A 19454-nucleotide genomic window follows, 5' to 3' on the forward strand; every position below is an offset into this window, starting at 1 on the left:
TTACAAACAGGGATCTTGCACTCTGTACCAGTTTTTGGAAACACTGCTACCATGCCAAGAACCCTGAGAGAGCATACTTGGAAATCATCCAGTTCCTTTAGATAGATACTTTGAACTCCTGTGTGTGGCTGCAGTGGAGGTTAAAAAAAGTCAAATCTGTTGATTCTGCTACTTAGATCAAAAGGTTGGGTAAAAACAACCTAGGTAAGTGAATAAATAAAATGAATTCAGCAGAGTGGTTTTTATTGCCCTAGTCTGTTCTCACTCTCTTTCCTTCTGTACTGTGTGGTGTGCTAAGTCGCTTCAGTCCTGTCCAACTCTTTGTAACCCTATGGACTATAGCCTGCCAGGCCCCTCTGCCCCTGGAATTCTCCAGACAAGAATACTGGAGTGGGTTGCCATGTCCTCCTCCAGGGGATCTTCCTGACCCAGGGATGGAACCTGTATCTCTTATATCTCCTGACTTTGCAGGCGGGTTCTTCATCACCAGTGCCACCTGAGAAGCCCCCTTCCTTCTGTACTACTTTTCCATAAAAACAAAAACAAAAATAAACAAGCAGCAAGTCTTTGTTTTGAGTGTCCATGGCTCCCATACCTTCCATGGGGTCAGTGAGGAAGTGAAGCCCTATAATCATCGCCAAAGGTTTCAGAGATTCAAATATGTACACCAAGCACAGATAGAAGAATGAATAAATCTCCTTTCTGACACACAAACATACTTTCTGCACTTTCATTTGCCTTTCAGTTCAGTTTAGTTGCTCAGTTGCGTCTGACTCTTTAAGACCCCATGGACTGCAGCAAGACAGACTTCCCTGTCCATCACCAATTCCCGGAGCCTATTCAAACTCATGTCCATCGTGTTGGTGATGCCATCCAACCATCTCATCCTCTGTCATCCCCTTCTCCTCCTGCCTTCAATCCTTTCCAGCATCAGGATATTTTCCAATGAGTTGGCTTCTCGAACCAGGTGGCCAAAGTATTGGAGTTTCAGCTTCAGCATCAGTCTCTCCGATGAATATTCACGACTGATTTCCTTTTCGATTGACTGGTTTGATCTCCTTGCAGTCCAAGAGACTCTCAAGAGTCTTCTCCAACACCCCAGTTCAAAAGCATCAATTCTGGTGCTCAGCTTTCTTTAAACGAAATGGATGCAGAATTTTCAAACATCAGAGAAATATATGTTCGAGGAGCAAGTTCCTAGCAATTCTATACTTCGAAGAAAACAGTATTGTTTTCCTACAATTTTTCAAATTTATGGAGAAACTATTCGGCAAATTAAAATCAACTGAGTCTGATAAAGTTATTGCATTCATGGTAGATTTCTGTGCTTGCTTCTCAATGAATAGACACTAAAAACACAAATGCTAACATCAAGAGGCCCACGTTTTATTGAAGTTAAAAAGGGATCACTGTTTTTTGGAAAGCTTGGGAATTTCTGCTCTTGCTTAAATAGTGCAGCAGCTGCCGCGAGCCAAAGTTCTGTCCTTGTCTGCAAGGAAGCAACACGTGCAGTTACAACACTCGAAGAGGCGGTTCTGAGGGGCAGGTGTTGCAAGAAGGCGCTGAGTGACAGCCACCGCCTCCCACTCGCCCTCTGGGTTTTGGTAAACAAGGAGACTCCAACCCGCAGTCCGTAAATAAGGGAGGAACCTGGGGGCGGGGCCATGGAGGTATCCGCCCCCCTACTGGTGGTTCTCAAAGGGCGGAGAGCTCTGGGACGTCTGATTGACCTCCTTCCCTGTTTGTAAGGAGATTGACGGCGCTTGTCCCGCCGGGTCACGCCTCTCGGCTCCGTGCTCCTCCCCTCGTGGGTAGGTGTCCGCCCCGAGCGGCAGAGCGCGTGCGCATGCGGCCCCACGCCGCAGCCGAGCCCGCCCGCCGTACCACGCACCCTGGCAGTCAGTGGGTGAGCCGGGAGCCGCGGAGGTCACCGTGGGGAGGCGGGGCGGGGGCAGCATGGCAGCCTCCTTACGGCTCCGTGGAGCCGCCTCCGGCCTCCGGTATTGGAGCCGCCGGCAGCCTCCGGCAGTGGCCAGCCTTGCAGTGGGTAAGGACCCCGCTCCTTCTTCCCCCGTCCCTCCTCCAGTCGCCCGCTTCTAGCTCCCTGATCGCCGAAGAGGTTTTTTTTCACTGGAGGCGCTGCGATTAGATCGGGGCTTAAAACCCAACATTTTGCCTGGTTCCAAGGCCTAGGCTCTTCTGCGGCCGCGGCTCGCGCCCGCCAGTGCGTCTCCCAACTCTCCCCACCTGGATCTACATGAATAGGGTTTAGCGTCCTTCTGGGACTTGGTAATGCGAAGAGCTTGGGATAGAGGGAGGAGTGTTTGGGTCCGATTCGTGCTTCTTTGAAGTTAGGACTTCGAGGACAATTGGAGGCCCCAGCCTCACGGCCGACCCCGTACCCACGCTGGCGACCCCTGGCCTTGCAGCGCTGGCTGGCCTTTCAACGCCCCGGGTGGGCGCGCCGTCTGGCCGCAAGACCTGATTTTTGTTAAACTACCTTAACTGTTTCAGATGTTTTTACACAAATGGAGTCGGTACAGACCAGATGATCAGTCAGTCTTTCCAGCAAAGTTTTAAGTCACCTTTCGGTGGCCAGGAGGGCTCCTTGCCCTCCCCGCCAGCCCTCCGGCCCCCAAGTTCTCTGTAACTGTGCCACCTGAAGATGGCACTTCTGTCAATTTTATTAACCAGAATACTTTCTGTGTCCTTATAATTGTGGCCTGAAGCTATCCTGCTTACGTCCCCTTCCACCCTCCGTATGATTATAACTTATGGAAGCTAACCATCGATTTAGCAAGAAACAATTTTTTTTAGACCCACAGAGAACTAATAGTCTTTTCATTTTTCAGAGGAAAGAACCTAAAGCCTCTCGGATAAGTGAATTAGGATATTACAACAGGACCTAGAAAGTAGTCCTTGGTTCTTCCTGATTCCTGCATGTTTCTTCTACAACAGGATTCCTGTTTAATTGAAAAATTGATTGGTTTGTGCAGACACTGCCATTGTCTTCCTGTAAAAAATTTTAGTTTTGACAGTGCACTGTTTAACACGCTTATACTTGAGAGTTTTGAGAAAGCCTTGGTGTTAATTTTTTTCTGATCCTCACTGAAAAAAAAATATAGCAGGCTGAGAATTGAGTTCTTAACAGCCTCCCTTCCTATCCCTCAGTAAAAACCTAAGCAGAAGAGTGGATTTCCTCTCTGGTTTGAAAAAAGAAAGCTCCCTGTGATGAGAGAAAACAGATGTCTGATACAGAATCACAGTAATAAGATACAAACTCACAGAATTTGTCAAACTTGAGTGTAACCACTGCTTCATCTACATCTATTAAACTACAGAAAATGCCTCGCACATTGGAGATATTAAAAAAAAAGTCACTTTTCTGCAGTAGTAAATGTAGCACCAGTTTTCAGATGAATGTATGATTCTTTCAGTTTTGATTAGTCAAAGAAGACATATGTGCTGTTTAGTGGTTTTACAAGGTGTTCTAATGATATTTTAATGAACCCTTGAAGTACCTTTTAGAGTTACGAAAGTTCTTAAAATTCATGGAAGAGGAGTCAGAGGCCTTTGACTATAATAAATGCTTCTCTAGACTGGAAAGGCCTACCTTGAAACATTGATAGACTACTTTGGCATGTAATCTTGTTATTTACCCAAATACATTGTAATAATACAGATAAATGACAAATTTTGATTTTTTTTTTTTGGTGTGTGTGTGATGATTGTTTCAAATGCTTCAGTGTTCTTACTCTGGAATTGTTTTAAATGTTTTTGTTAATTTACTGCAAAAGTGTTAACTTTTTTGATGTTGGAGTCCTAAAAATTAGATGCCGGTTTGGAGTCTAGGGACATTAAGAAAAACAGCCAAGTTCAAACAGTAACATTATTTAGTGTGCTAAATTCTGTAGGCTCTTTGTCTCCATGGTATGTTTAACATGTTTATATCATATGGAGGGTAATATTACAAAGATCTGTACAGTTATTTACAGTTTGAAAAAAATAATATCTAGTAGTTACTGGTTAATAGCATATCTTAATTTTAATATTTAAAGCTTTAAAAAGGAAATAGAAAAATGAGAAGCATTAGACTAGCCATACATCACCATTTAATAAAAGTAAGTTTTGTGTTTTATCTTAAAGGGTAATTAAATTTAGTTTCAGACTTCTTTGTACAGACAAAAAAATTACAGATGTTGACCCTCTACAGCCATTGTGATTCACTAACAAGCATAAGTAAAAATAAATTTGTAACAGATCATCTTAAAGTGACCACCTGAGCAAAAGTAGAATGGGAAAATTAGCCAGAATTATAGACAGAAATGGGAATACACTTCTTTATTATTGACGCTGTGTGTGTATGAAATCTGCTTTTAAAACAGCATAACTTCTTGTGTAAATAAGACTAATGGCATTTTTTTTCTCTTTGCATTAGCTTCTAGGGTTGCACACGAAGCTCTGAGAAGCTGCACGTGACCTTGGGACCAAAAGTTGACCTTAAAATTGCATAAGGAAAATACAGTTGACCTTTGAACAAAATGGGTTTGAACTGCAAGGGTCAGGTTACAAATGGATTTGTTTTCAATGAATTTGTACTACAGTTGGTTTAATCTGCAGATTTGGAACCATGGATGTGGAGGGCCAACTACAAATTATATTTGGATTTTGTGAGGAGCGTCACAAAACCCCCACTTGTTCAGAGGTCAACTGTATTTCTAAAATAACTTGATCCAAATAATGAAGGCCTTTATAGAGTCACTACCCTTAGTCTAGTAATACATAGCAGTAAAGCAAAAGGAATGCTTATGACATAATATGTGATAAAGTAGGACACCAAGTTATATATACAACATGTCTCGTGATATAATTTAAAAAATGCATTCAGAAGACTGGTTCAGTTCCTCTCAGTTGCTCAGTCATGTCTGACTCTTTGCGACCCCATGAATCGCGCAGCACGCCAGGCTGCGATTCACCAACTCCCCGAGTTTACTCAAACTCATGTCCTTCGAGTCGGTGATGCCATCCAGCCATCTCATCCTCTGTCGTCCCCTTCTCCTCCTGCCCCCCAAGACTGGTAGGGCTATACAAAAAGCGAACTGGTTATTTTTGTGTAGTGAAATTAACTTTTTCCTTATGACTTTGTTAGTTGTTGTTCAGTTGCTAAGTCATGTCTGACTTTTTGTGGCCCCATGGACTATAGCACACCAGGCTCATCTGTCCATGGGCTTCTCCAGACAAAAATACTGGAGTGTTGCCATTTCCTTCTCCAGGGGATCTTCTCGACCCAGGAATCTAACCCGTGTCTCCTGCATTGGCAGGCAGGTTCTTTACCCCTGAGCCACTAGGGAAGCACCTTTTTCAGATTTTCCAGTTTTCTACAATGAATTACTTCGATGCAAGGAAAAAAAAAATTTTTGGAAATATAAAATCATTAACCTGTTACCAGTTTTTGCATTTTTATGCTTGGAGTAGCCTGATTTGGTTTGACAGTGTTAACAAGATATGGGTAATTTTGTCCATGTCTCATTGGAGAAAGCAGTCATAACCTGTAAATTTCCAGCTATCCATTTAAAGATTAACTTTGCCAAATTTTCTGGCTATTTCTTCCTCCTGGTTGCCACCTATGTCGTGGTACTGAGAATCACAGAGGTTTGCTGATTAGATATAATCGTTTCTTTAATCTCTGTTTCATCTCCTAGTACATATTCATATTTTTCAGAGATTCTCTAAATCTTTTATTCAATGTTATCAATCTGTGAACAGTCAGTTGCAGAGAGATGGCAGTACGTAATTGGTTTGGATAACTTGGAGCTTGACTCTAGGTCTGGGAGGAAAGGATATTGGGGAGTAAACCTGAAATGTTTGTTTAATGGTTGCTGCAATACAAATTAAATTAATTCTTTGCTGAATCCATTTTATCATTATCTTTTGTTTTAGCACTGATTTTTATCCCCATTTGATGAAACCTCTCTCTAGTTAGTAATTCATTCATGTAATATTATTAAACAAACTGTGTGTCACCAGGGCACGTTTTATTATAGAAGTAGTTATAAAAGTTGTTTTACCATATGCACATGCTAAAAACTCAAAAGGTGATAGAATGAAAAGTGAAATTCTGTGCCATCAGTCCAACTCTCTAGCTGTAACTGCTGTTTCTTATGTAGCTTACAGAAATTTGAAAGAATTTAATGCATGTGTATTTTTTTTTTACGGACTTCCTTGTGGCTCAGGAGTGTAGAATCTGCCTGCAATGCAGGAGATGTGGGTTTGATCCCTGCATCAGGAAGATCACCTGGAGAAGGAAAGGGCAACCCACTCCAGGATTCTTTTTTTTTTTTTTTTTTTTTCAGGATTCTTGACTGGGAAATCCCACGGACAGAGAAGCCTGGCAGGCTATAGTCCATGGGATCGCAGAAGAGTCAGACATGAATTAGCAACTAAACAGCAATTTCTTTTTTCTCCTCAAACACTGTATGTTACTACATATAATGTTCTGAATCTTACTCTTTTGCCTTAACATATCCTGGAGATTTTTTCCTTATACTTTTAGATAGATATACCATGTTCTTGTGAACATTACATAATATTTCATTGTGTTGATTTTCTATGAAATATTGAGGGCCCTGTTAATGTATATTTAGTTATATAAATTAAATGTCCTATTAATATGTATTCAGTTCGGTTTAGTCACTCAGTTGTGTCTGACTCTTTGCAACCCTATGGACTGCAGCACACCAGGCCTCCCTGTCCATCACCAACTCCTGGAGTTTCCTCAAACTCATGTCCATTGAGTCGGTGATGCCATCCATCCATCTCATCCTCTGTCATCCCCTTCTCCCGCCCTCAATCTCCCAGCATCAGGGTCTTTTCCAGTGAGTCAGCTCTTCACAGCTGGAGTTTCAGCTTCAACATCAGTCCTTCCAATGAACACCTAGGACTGATCTCCTTTAGGATGGGCTGTTTGGATCTCCTTGCAGTCCAAGGGACTCTCAAGAGTCTTCTCCAACACCACAGTTCAAAAGCATCAATTCTTCGGCACTCAGTTTTCTTTACAGTCCAACTCTCACATCCATACATGACTGCTAGAAAAACCATAGCCTTGACTAGACGGACTTTTATTGGCAAAGTAATGTCTCTGCTTTTTAATATGCTGTCTAGGTTGGTCATAGCTTTTCTTCCAGGAAGTAAGCGTCTTTTAATTTTATGGCTGCAGTCACCATCTGCAGTATTAGTTATTTATAATTTTTCTGTTGTTACAAACATTCCTATAGTAAATTACATTTTTGTGTTTTTCAGAGTTTATATATAGTAGGAGTCAGCACACTGTGGCCCAACAGCTGGACCTCTGTTTTTGTAAATAAAACTATATTGGAAAATAAGCACAGCCACTTGTTTCTATATTGTCTATGGCTGCTTTAAAACTGTAGTGGGTGAGTTGAATAGTTGTGACAAAGGCCTTATAGCCCCAAACTGAAATTGTTTACGCCTCACCCTTTAAGAAAAAGTGTGCTGACCCCTTACATATAGCGTATATTCCTAGAAATGAAATTACTGTTTCAAAGAGTATGCACATTTGAAATTTGAATTTTATAATGAGGCTCAAATGTAGATCTTTTTTTCAAATTGCTGCCTAGGGTTGACATAAAATACAATTCTACTGTGTACAAGAGTATATGTTTTTATCAGTCCTTCCTAACCAGTTGTGCGTTTTATCAGAGAAACACATTTGTCCAGCTGATAGGTGAAAATGATACTACCTTGCTTTGTTTGCATTATTCTAATTATGACAGACATTGAACATTTTTAAAAAGTTTTTTTTTGGTATTTTCTGTTAACTGTCATTTTGTGATTTTGGCATACTTTAAAACAATGGGTTATTTAAATTTTTCTTATAGATTTTAAAGTTATTTGCATATAAAGTAAAATAGCCCTATTTCTATCTTGTGTTTCAAGTGTTCTTCCTAGTTATTTGTGTTTGGTCATGTTTTTTATTTTTATTTTTTCGCATATATATTTGGTAAGTTTTCCCCCCTTGTTTTTGCATGAAAAATTTCAAACATAAAGTTTTGAAAGAATAATGCCACGAACATCTATGTACTCTTTGCTTAGTGTTAATGGTTGTTAACCTTTTCCCAGGTTTGCTTTATTTCTTTCCAAACATGTTCATATCCCACCTGTATTATTTGAAAGTAGAATGCAGACACAATGACACTTTCAACCCTAAATGATTCTGCGTGAATCTCTTAAGAACTGTCTCCTACATAACCAAATTACCACTATCTCAGACAATTAGCAGGCTTCCCTGGTGACTCAGTGGTAGAGACTCTACCTGCCAATGCAGGAGATGTGTGTTCGATCTCTAGGTCAGGAGGATGCAAAGATCCCTACGTCAGGATTGCAAAAGGAAATGGCAACCCACTCCAGTATTCTTGCTTTGGAAAATTCCATGGACAGTGGAGCCTGGCGGACTATAGTTCATGGGGTTGCAAGGAGTCAGACATGACTTAGCGACTAAACAACAACAACAAGGCAGTTAGAACTTCCCTGGTTATCATCCTAATGTACGGCTTATATATAAAATTTCATAATTTTCCTTAAATGTCTTAATGCTTCCCTGGCACCTCAGATCCATCCATATTTCACATGCTGGGTTTGGTTGATGTATCACTTTAGTTAATCTTTGGACTGAGGAATGTCTTCTCTTGGTTGTTTTTTTGTAAACATGTTGACTTTTTAAAAACAGCTTTATTGCAATATAATTGACCTACAATAAACTACACATATTTAATGTGGAGAGTTTGATGGGTTTTGACATGTATGTACCTGGGAAACCATCATGACAATCAAGATAGTGATTATATCCATTCATCCCTTTCCTGCCAATTTCCTCATACCCCTACATACTCAGGTTTCTATAATTGTATACTTTCACTGGCTAGATAAATCCTAGCTTGACGATCATTTTTTGTTTCAGTCCTTTAGAGATAATGCTCTCCTATTTTCTCACTCATTTTAATTCTGACAGTAAATCTGCCTTCATTCTTCTCTCTGTTCCTCTGTACATAATGTCTTTTTTCTGCTGGTTGCTTTTGAACATTTTGATTGTGACATGTCTTGTAGTTTTTTTCATGTTTCTTGTGTTGGAGTTCATTGAGCTTGGATGCGTGGGGTTTATGGTTTTCATCAGATTTGGAAATTTTGCTCATTAGTTCTTCACATACTTTTCCTGTCTCCACTTTGCTTTCCTCTCCTTTGAGGACTCCAGTTTTGTTGTGTATTTGGCTGGTTGAAGCTGTCTCATGGCTCACTGATGTTCTTTTTATTTTTAAAATTCTTTTTTCTGTCTCTGTGTTGTGTTTTGGATAGTTTCTGTTGCTTTGTCTTTTCTTCCATTATTTCTTCCATTATTACATTTCTTCCATTATTACATTATAATGAGGCCTACTACTATGTCCTTTTGTTACTATATTTGAAAAATTTTTCTTATCTGTATTTTCTATGGCACTGCCCTTTATTAGCTCTGAACTTAACTGTGGACTGAATGTTTGCAGCCCTCCAAAATTCATGTGTTGAAATCCTAATCCCCACTGTGATAGTATTAGGAGCTGAGGCCTTTGGGAAATAACTGGGTTATAAGGTTGGAGCCCTTATGAGTGGGATTAGTGTCCTAAACAGAGGCAGGAGAGCCCGTGTTCTCTCTCTACTCTCCAGAGATACAAGAAGATGGGTCATCTACAAGCCAGGAAGTGGGCTGTCACAGATACTGAATCTGTTGCCTACCTCATCTTGGACTCCCCCAGCTCCAGGTCTGTTAGAAATAAATACTTGTCATTTAAGCCACACAATCTATGGTTTATTTGTTGCAGCAGCTGGAATGGACTGAGACTTTAGACAGTCACTTTTATATTGGTCTTTCTGCCTCCAGTCTGCTCTTAACGGTTTATATTTTGTACACTGCTGCTCTGTCTCTCTCCTTTTAAAGCATGGGTTTGATCAGGTCATTTATCTCACTCAGCCCTTTCAGTAACTACCTGTTTTAGTCTGTTTGGGCTGCTATAAATAAATACCATCGACTGGGTGGCTTATAAATAACAGAAAACTATTTCCCACAGTTCTGGAGGCTGGGAAGTCCAGAATCAGGGTGTTGGTATATTTAGTGTCAAATGAGGACCCACTTCTTGGTTCAAGGACAGCCGTCTTTTCACTGTGTCCTCACATGGTGGAAGGAGGCAAGGGAGCTCCCTGCAGCCTCTTTTGTAAAGGCATTAATGCCATCCTGAGGGTTCTTCCATCATGATCTGATAATCATTGCCTCAAGGCCCCACCTCCAAATACCCTCACATTGGGGATTATTTTTTCAACATAGAAATTTTGGGGTTACCAAACATTCAGTCTGTGGTACCACCACTTTCTTACAGAAAGTGAAAGTGTCAGTCACTCTGGTGTCTGACTATGCAACCCCATGGGCTGTAGCCCACCAGGCTCCTCTGTCCATGAGATTCTCCAGGCAAAAACACTGGAGTGGGTTGCCAAAATACAGTCAAATTGTTTATAGCATACTTTGCAGCCATGTTATGGTTGCATTTTTTTCTTTCAATCTTAATCTTGCTCTTTTGTTTGTGTGTGTGTCCTGCAGGAAGAGTGGATGGCAGTTAAAAATGAAGAACCTAGAGTCAGATTGGCTGGATTTGAATCTTGGCATTACAACAACTTGAATCTGTGTGTTTTATTTAAACTAAGCGTCAGGGACCTGAACTGGAAGATAGGCTTAATGATGGGATGTAATGACAGTGCTATTTATAAAGTGCTTAGTACGGTGTCTGACATGTAATAAAATTGCCACAACTATTAACTTTTAGTATTCATTTTTTTCTTGGCTTTCCTATTTCCTTGCATACACTCATATGCATACTCATTCCTTTTTTGTATGGAATTCCCTTTGTTTCTACTCTCATTCCATTTGAAAGCCTGCCCATCCTAAAATACTCAGGTCAAATGCTGTTTTTTTGCAGGTTCTCCTTTAGTATCAGCATTGATTTTCATACTTGATCTTTTACTTTCATGTTGTAGTGTCTGTACCTAGTTGTCTTCCTGTGCTTTTTTTTTGTTTTTTATTAGTTGGAGGCTAATTACTTTACAATATTGTAGTGTTTTTTTGTCATACATTGACATGAATCAGCCATGGATTTACATGTATTCCCCATCCCGATCCCCCCTCCAACCTCCCTCTCTACCCGATTCCTCTGGGTCTTCCCAGTGCACCAGGCCCGAGCACTTGTCTCATGCATCCAACCTGGGCTGGTGATCTGTTTCACTATAGATAATATTACATGTTTCGATGCTGTTCTCTCGAAACATCCCACCCTTGCCTTCTCCCACAGAATCCAAAAGTCTGTTCTGTACATCTGTGTCTCTTTTTCTGTTTTGCGTATAGGGGTATCGTTACCATCTTTCTAAATTCCATATATATGCATTAGTACACTGTAATGGTCTTTTTCTTTCTGGCTTACTTCACTCTGTATAATGGGCTCCAGTTTAATCCATCTCATTAGAACTGATTCAAATGAATTCTTTTTAACGGCTGAGTAATATTCCATGGTGTATATGTACCACAGCTTCCTTATCCATTCATCTGCTGATGGGCATCTAGGTTGCTTCCATGTCCTGGCTATTATAAACAGTGCTGCGATGAACATTGGGGTGCACGTGTCTCTTTCAGATCTAGTTTCCTTGGTGTGTATGCCCAGAAGTGGGATTGCTGGGTCATATGGCAGTTCTATTTCCAGTTTTTTAAGGAATCTCCACAGTGTTCTCCATAGTGGCTGTACTAGTGTGCATTCCCACCAACAGTGTAAGAGGGTTCCCTTTTCTCCACACCCTCTCCAGCATTTATTGCTTGTAGACTTTTGGATAGCAGCCATCCTGACTGGCCTGTAATGGTACCTCATTGTGGTTTTGATTTGCATTTCTCTGATAATGAGTGATGTTGATCATCTTTTCATGTGTTTGTTAGCCATCTGTATGTCTTCTCTGGAGAAATGTATGTTTAGATCTTTGGCCTATTTTTTGATTGGGTCATTTATTTTTCTGGAATTGAGCTGCAGGAGTTGCTTGTATATTTTTGAGATTAATCCTTTGTCTGTTGCTTCGTTTGCTATTATTTTCTCCCAATCTGAGGGCTGTCTTTTCACCTTACTTATAGTTTCCTTTGTTGTGCAAAAGCTTTTAAGTTTCATTAGGTCCCATTTTCTTCCTGTGTTTTAAGCTTGTTGAAAGCAAGGACTGTATGTCATTTGTGTCTTTGATGGCATCTGGCATGGTACAAATGATTGCTTCATGTTTATTGAATGTGTGAATATATCATGGTTCTACTTTGCCATAGTTATTGTTTGACTTAGTTAAACAATAACTGTTAAAGTTGCCTGTTAAAGTTAACTGCATTTAAATAATATTTCTAGTTTCTAATGTTTTTAGTTAAATTATACCTTTTCAAGCTTAACACAGTAGTTGGGCACACTAGTTACTGGTGTTTATGAGAGTTCTCTTACAAAGTATACTTAATATCAAAATAAAAATTCAGTGAGGAGTCAGTTCTCTGTCATTAAACCCCTTGTGAACCAGAAAGTTAGGCACAGGACTCCTGTCATGCCCAGCATGTTAAACTCAGCACTGGTAAGGTGGTGATGCAGAGGAAGCACACCCATCTTTAATGGAAATGGTGGAGACAGACATGGAGTTCATAGGAATTAAACATGCTTCTGACCCAAGATGACCTCTTTTTCTTAAGCATTAGGGCTTCAAATAATCTGCTTTTAGGAAATCTCACTACATTGAGATTAAGTTGAGGGAAGAGCAGGGATCCATCAGTTGAGAGGATCTGAAACTTAAAAAGTGTTACTGTGATTAGTCAGTATACCCTTTACTAAACACTACACAGTTTTAAAACTGGAGTCCTTGAAAGAAAAAGAAATAATAAAGCTGGAAAATGATAGGAGAAAAGGCAAGTTGAATTATTTCGCTTCCTTCTTTCACTGGATTGTGAACTTTTGGAGGGCAAGGACCATATCTTGGTTGTGTCATAGAACTTCATGCAGTAAATACTTGTTGAATGGAGTAGTAACACCATCTAATGTGGAACTTCTCTGCTGTCTTGCAGAAAGCATTACCTTGAGTTGTATGCCCCAGTGTGATTTCACAAAGTCTTTTATGAAAAGGAAGAAAATAAAATCAAAAGCTGTATACAGATTTTTAAGAACAATTTTCTTTTTCTGTGAGTGAAAATGCCTCTTCTCTGAAAGTGCCTGGAGTTGTTAGCCCAAGGTCCTGAGACTGTTACTGTTGTCATGGAAAGCCCATGAAAGTGTCCCCCTGGTCTCTCCTAGACCCCGTTTATAAACTGGTGACTTTTAAGTTGAAATACATTCTTCTGGGTTTAACATTTTATTCAATTGTTTTTTTATACCATTGGAGGGAGTAGTTTCTATAAATGTGAAGGTGGGAAGCTATCTTGGTGCTTGTCCAAGATACAGGTTTTATTGAATATTTCCAGTTTTTTGTACGCATTTTTAAAGAGGATAATATAGATAAGAGAATTTAGGATACTTCACTTAACAGGCAACGTAAATAATAGGTACATGGTAACATTATTAAGTCTATTGTTAAAATAGTAAAGGGATGTTGTAGAGGTAGAAAGTAGAAAGGAGATTACTTAAAATTTTATGGTTATTCCTAGAGAATTGTATATTCAGAAGTTAGTCTGCCTGTACATTGTTGATATCTTTAAATGATCTTTAGCTTAAAATTCTCCTTTAAAAAGTTTTTTTAATAGAAAATGTCAAGATAACAATGACTTATTGAGTGAATATTTAAAATAAAACATTGTCTGCTCCTGTTAAAAATAATGTGTTGAAATCAGTGTGTTCTAGGTCAATGGCTTCTAAGACTCCAGTTGGATTCATTGGAGTCGGCAACATGGGGAATCCAATGGCAAAAAATCTCATGAAACATGGCTATCCACTTATTATTTATGATGTGTTCCCTGATGCTTGCAAAGAGTTTCTAGATGCAGGTGAACAGGTAAGGCGTTTTCTTAACTTTCTTTCAAGATATTGATGTTTAAAAATGTTTTTCAGACTTTGGTGTTTGACATTCAAGTAAGTAATAGCTGTTTGGAAGTATACATGATGGATTTGTAAAGTTAACTCATTGTTAATTTTATTTCTTTATATGTAGGATTACATATGTGTATATTATATAATATGTAAAATACATGTACACACACACATACACATGGGAGACTGTGTACTAGTAACCAAATTTAGAGGTTCCCCCCCTACCAAGATATAAAGGAAATTCTTCTTGTATAAGGTGTAGAGTGGTAACTGAGGGCTGGATGCAATCCCAGAGCTGGGTGAATACTAAAAAATACTGAGAAATATAGAAAAAAGTTAGAGAACAAATAAACTTCTAGATAACAGACTTGAAATAAATACTGAGAAGACGCAGTGTGTATGCAAAGAGCAGGTTTAGGTAACTTGGAGGCCGTTTGTAGAACTGGATATCCTCTGTCTCCTTCTCCCTTGTGGTTGGTGTGCCAGACGGGGGTGGCTGCAGTGTTGTGCGAGGATGTGTGAGTATCATGTTGGAACTTTTCAGGGTAGGGTTGTGGCTGTTTAGGCCCATATAGTCTCTGGATGTTGACAGTGTGCTACCAGTGCAGCAGGCTTACTGATGCTCTTAAGTAGCTAGGGACTTAGACTTGTTGGAGAGATTTGATCAGTTCTTTGTTCTGGGAAAGGTTCGCCATTACCATCTTCAAGGGTGGACAGGAGTTCCAAGTTGATATTCAGTCTGGGGTGAATGAATTGTTTTTTTCAGGAGATGAATATTACTTTTTGGAATAACACATCTTTGATGTTGGCACTTTCCAATAGTTTATGTATTTATTTGTAGAAATTACAATGGTACATGATCTCTAAACAGAGGAAATATCTATTAAATACAGAATTTAATCAAAGTAACAATAGGAAATTCTTTCGGCATTTTGGAGACTAATATTCCAGAAGTTTTTATGTGTGTGTGCGTGTTTATGAAAAATCCCATGAATTCCTCTTCCTCCCCCTTCTAGTGATAGAAAGGTAGAAATTGAATGGAAGCTGATTTACTGTGGACTGACAAAGCAGATGCTGAGGGCGTTTCAGATTGTTTCTAATGCCCTTACTCTTCCCTCTGTTCCTGTAGAGCTTGCCTGTGGAGAACTGAAACTTTCATCATCCCTTTGTGAATCTCTTTGCTGCTGCTTCCCAGATTGCTGGAGCTTTCTGATGCTCTGTCTGAATTGCCTCATACTCTGAAGGATGTGAGGCATTCCCTAACAAAATTCTGGTTTTTTTAGTGTTGCTAATTTTGGGTAGATGTGAAGGAAGGTCACCTTAAGAATAAGACTTATACTTGAGTGAAGGAGACGTTTACATTTTAAAAGGGAGAGAAAAACTAATATTTAATGAGTCCCTACTATGTGTCAGGTCCCTTACTAAATATTTTGTACATATTATCTAATTTTATCTTCGCAACAGAAGTATTTTCAGGAAACTGATGCTTGGAGAAGTTAAATAATATCCCCAAGTTTACACGGTGAGTGAATGGCAAGAGCCAGGATCTGAACAAAGATCCGTCTTTGACTTTGGAGTTTTAACTCTTTTAATTATATGACATATAGTCACTAACTAATGAAATTTATGTATGGGACATTTTTAAGTGTATCTGTGGTGTCTTCCTTGATGATTCTGAAATAAGCTACCTATTAACCTATCTACAACCTAGACTACTAGACAATAAAATGCCTAGATTTCTTTTGGATCAGATGATGTCAGGGCAGTAATGATTATATACCACACCCTACTTAATATGTTGTTCTCCACCCTTGAAATTTGTTGGAAGTAAATAATAGTTATCTATTATGATAGATTATATAGTTAGTGAGTATACAGTAGGTTGAATAGTAGCTCCCCGAACAAGTAACTTAGAAAACTCTTAAAAGAAAACATTAGGGTAAATCTTTATGACATTAGATTTGGCAAAGGACTTTTAGGTATGATACCCAAGATCATGAGCAACAAAATAAAAAAAAAAAAGACTTCACCAAAATTAAAACCTTTTGTGCTCCAAAGAACACCAGCAAGAAAGTGAAAAGATAACCCACAGAATGGGATTAAATATCTGCAAATCATGTATCAAGAAATACCTGGAGTAACAGGGAAATTTGGCATTGGAGTACAAAATGAAGCAGAGCAAAGGCTAACAGAATTTTGCCACGAGAACGCACTGGTCACAGCAAACACCCTCTTCCAACAACACAAGAGAAGACTGTACACATGGACATCACCAGATGGTCAACACTGAAATCAGATTGATTATATTCTTTGCAGCCAAAGATGGAGAAGCTCTACACAGTCAGCAAAAACAAGACCAGGAGCTGACTGTGGCTCAGATCATGAACTTCTTATTGCAAAATTCAGACTGAAATTGAAGAAAGTAGGGAAAACCACTAGACGATTTGGGTGTGACCTAAATCAATCCCTTATGATTATACAGTGGAAGTGAGAAATAGATTTCAGGGATTAGATCTGATAGACAGAGTGCCTGAAGAACTATGGATGGAGATTCGTTACATTGTACAGGAGGCAATGATCAAGACCATCCCCAAGAAAAGGAAATGCAAAAAGGCAATGGTTGTCTGAGGAGGCCTTACAAATAGCTGTGAAAAGAAGAGATGAGAAAGGTAAAGGAGAAAAGGAAAGATATTCCCATTTGAATGCAGAGTTCCAAAGAATAGCAAGGAGAGATAAGAAAGCCTTCCTCAGTGATCGATGCAAAGAAATAGAGGAAAACAATAGAATGGGAAAGATTAGAGATCTCTTCAAGAAAATTAGAGATACCAAGAGAACTTTTCATGCCAAGATGGGCACAATAAAGGACAGAAATGATATGGACCTAACAGAAGCAGAAGATATTAAGAAGAGGTGGCAGGAATACACAGAAGAACTATACAAAAAAGATCTTTATGACCCAGATAATCACGATGGCGTGGTCACTCACCTAGAGCCAGACATCCTAGAATGTGAAGTTGAGTGGGCATTAGGAAGCATCACTACCAGCAAAGCTAGTGGAGGTGATGGAATTCCAATTGAGCTATTTCAAATCCTAAAAGATGATGCTGTGAAAGTGCTGCACTCAGTATGCCAGCAAATTTGGAAAACTCAGCAGTGGCCACAGGACTGGAAAAGGTCAGTTTTCATTCCAATCCCAAAGAAAGTCAATGCCAAAGAATGTTCAAACTACTGCACAATTGCACTCATCTCACAACACTAGTAAAATAATGCTCAAAATTCTCCAAGCCAGGCTTCAACAGTACATAAACCATGAACTTCCAGGTGTTCAAGCTGGATTTAGAAAAGGCAGAGGAACCAGAGAGCAAGTTGTCAACATCTGTTGGACCATTGAAAAAGCAAGAGAGTTCCAGAAAAACATCTATTTCTGCTTTGTTGACTATGCCAAAGCCTTTGTGTGGATCGCAACAAACTGTGGAAACTTCTTCAAGAGATGACCTGGCTCATGAGAGATCTGTATGTAGGTCAAGAAGCAACAGTTAGAACTGGACATGGAACAACAGACTGGTTCTAACTTGGGAAATGAGTACATCAAGGCTGTATATTGTCACCCTGCTTGTTTAACTTCTATGCAGAGTACATCATGCAAGATGCTGGACTGGATGAAGCACAAGCTGGAATCAAGATTGCCAGGAGAAATATCAATAACCTCAGATATGCAGATGACACCACCCTTATGGTAGAAAGTGAAGAAGAACTAAAGAGCCTCTTGATGAAAGTGAAAGAGGAGAATGAAAAAGTTGTCTTGTAGCTCAACATTCAGAAAACTAAGATAAGGCATCTGGTTCCATCACTTCATGGCAAATAAATGGGGAAACAGTGGCTGACTCTATTTTTTTGGGCTCCAGAATCACTGCAGATAGTGACTGCAGCCATAAAATTAAAAGACTCTTGCTCCTTGGAATAAAAGCTATAACCAACCTAGACAGCATATTAAAAAGCAGAGACATTACTTTGCCAACAAAGATCCGTTTAGTCAAGGCTGTGGTTTTTCCAGTAGTCATGTTTGAATGTGAGAGTTGGAGTGTAAAGAAAACTGAGCGCCACAGAATTGATGCTTTTGAACCGTGGTGTTGGAGAAGACTCTTGAGAGTACCTCAGACTGCAAGGAGATCCAACCAGTCCATCCTTAAGGAAATCAGTCCTGAATATTCATTGGAAGGACTGATGCTGAAGCTGAAACTCCAATACTTTGGCCACCTGATGCAAAGAACTGACTCACTTGAAAAGACCCTGATGCTGGAAAAGATTGAAGGCAGGAGAAGGGGACGACAGTGGATGAGTTGGTTGGATGGCATTACTGGCTCAATGGACTTGAGTTTGAGTAAACTTCGGTAGTTAGTGATGGACAGGGAGGCCTGGCATGCTGCAGTCCATGGGGTCGCAAAGAGTCGTACACAACTAAGCGACTGAACTGAACTGAAATCATGTATCTGATAAGGACTTGGATCTAGCATGTGTAAAGAAGCTGTGCCACTCAAACAGAAGGACAAGTGACTCAATTAAGTGGGCGATGGATCTGAATAGACATTTCCCCAAAGAAGGTATTCAGACAGCCAGTATACACATGAAAAGATGCCAGTATCTTTCGTCATTAGAGAAATGCAATCAGACTCACAATGAGATTTCCACACCCCCTAGGTTGGCTAGAATCACAAAATCAGATGACAAGTGTGAAAAAATTGAACCATCACACACTGCTGATGAGAATGTAATTCTACTCCTAGGTATATGTGAAAGAGAATGAAAAACATGTGCCCACACAGGAACTTGTATATGAGTGGCACCATTATTCATTTATAGCCAAAAGACAGAAACAACCTAGATGTCCCATCAGTGATAAGAAAAATGTGGTATACCCATACGATGATATATTATTCCACCATAAATAGGAATGAAGCAGTGACACATGAAAATCCAGAACAGAGAAAGCTATAGAGACAGAAAGTAGGTTTGTGGTTGCCTAGTGCTGGGTAGGAAAGAGGGAGGCAGGCACAAGAGAGAGATAGCAAATGGATACAGGATTTTTTTCTTGAAGTGATGCAAAGTTCTAAAATTATGATGGTTGCACATATCTGCAAATACCCTGAAAACCATCACATTATATACTTTATGTGGGCAAATTATATATCACAATAAAGTTATTGGGAAAAAAGATAAATGTCCACTAACCCTAGTACTTTTGACAGTGACCTTAATTGGAAACAAGGTCTTTGCAGATGCAGTTAGGTTATATATCTTGAGATGAGGTCCTCCTGGACTTTGCGTGGGCCCTAAAGGCAG

General features: G+C 39.6%; 1 protein-coding gene across 1 annotated transcript in view; it reads left to right on the plus strand.

Annotated features, from left to right (window-relative positions):
• Positions 1-1846: 1846 nt before the first annotated feature.
• HIBADH (3-hydroxyisobutyrate dehydrogenase) overlaps positions 1847-19454 on the plus strand; it is a 109849-nt gene continuing 92241 nt past the window's right edge. Inside the window, exons 1-2 of the mRNA XM_061165463.1 lie at positions 1847-2047; positions 13919-14079. Of these exons, the coding sequence (XP_061021446.1) occupies positions 1957-2047; positions 13919-14079 (252 nt within the window). The 5' untranslated portion in view covers positions 1847-1956. The remainder of the gene's footprint in view (positions 2048-13918; positions 14080-19454) is intronic.

Source organism: Dama dama, chromosome 18 (assembly GCF_033118175.1).
Source record: "Dama dama isolate Ldn47 chromosome 18, ASM3311817v1, whole genome shotgun sequence".
Taxonomy (NCBI): Eukaryota; Metazoa; Chordata; class Mammalia; order Artiodactyla; family Cervidae; genus Dama; species Dama dama.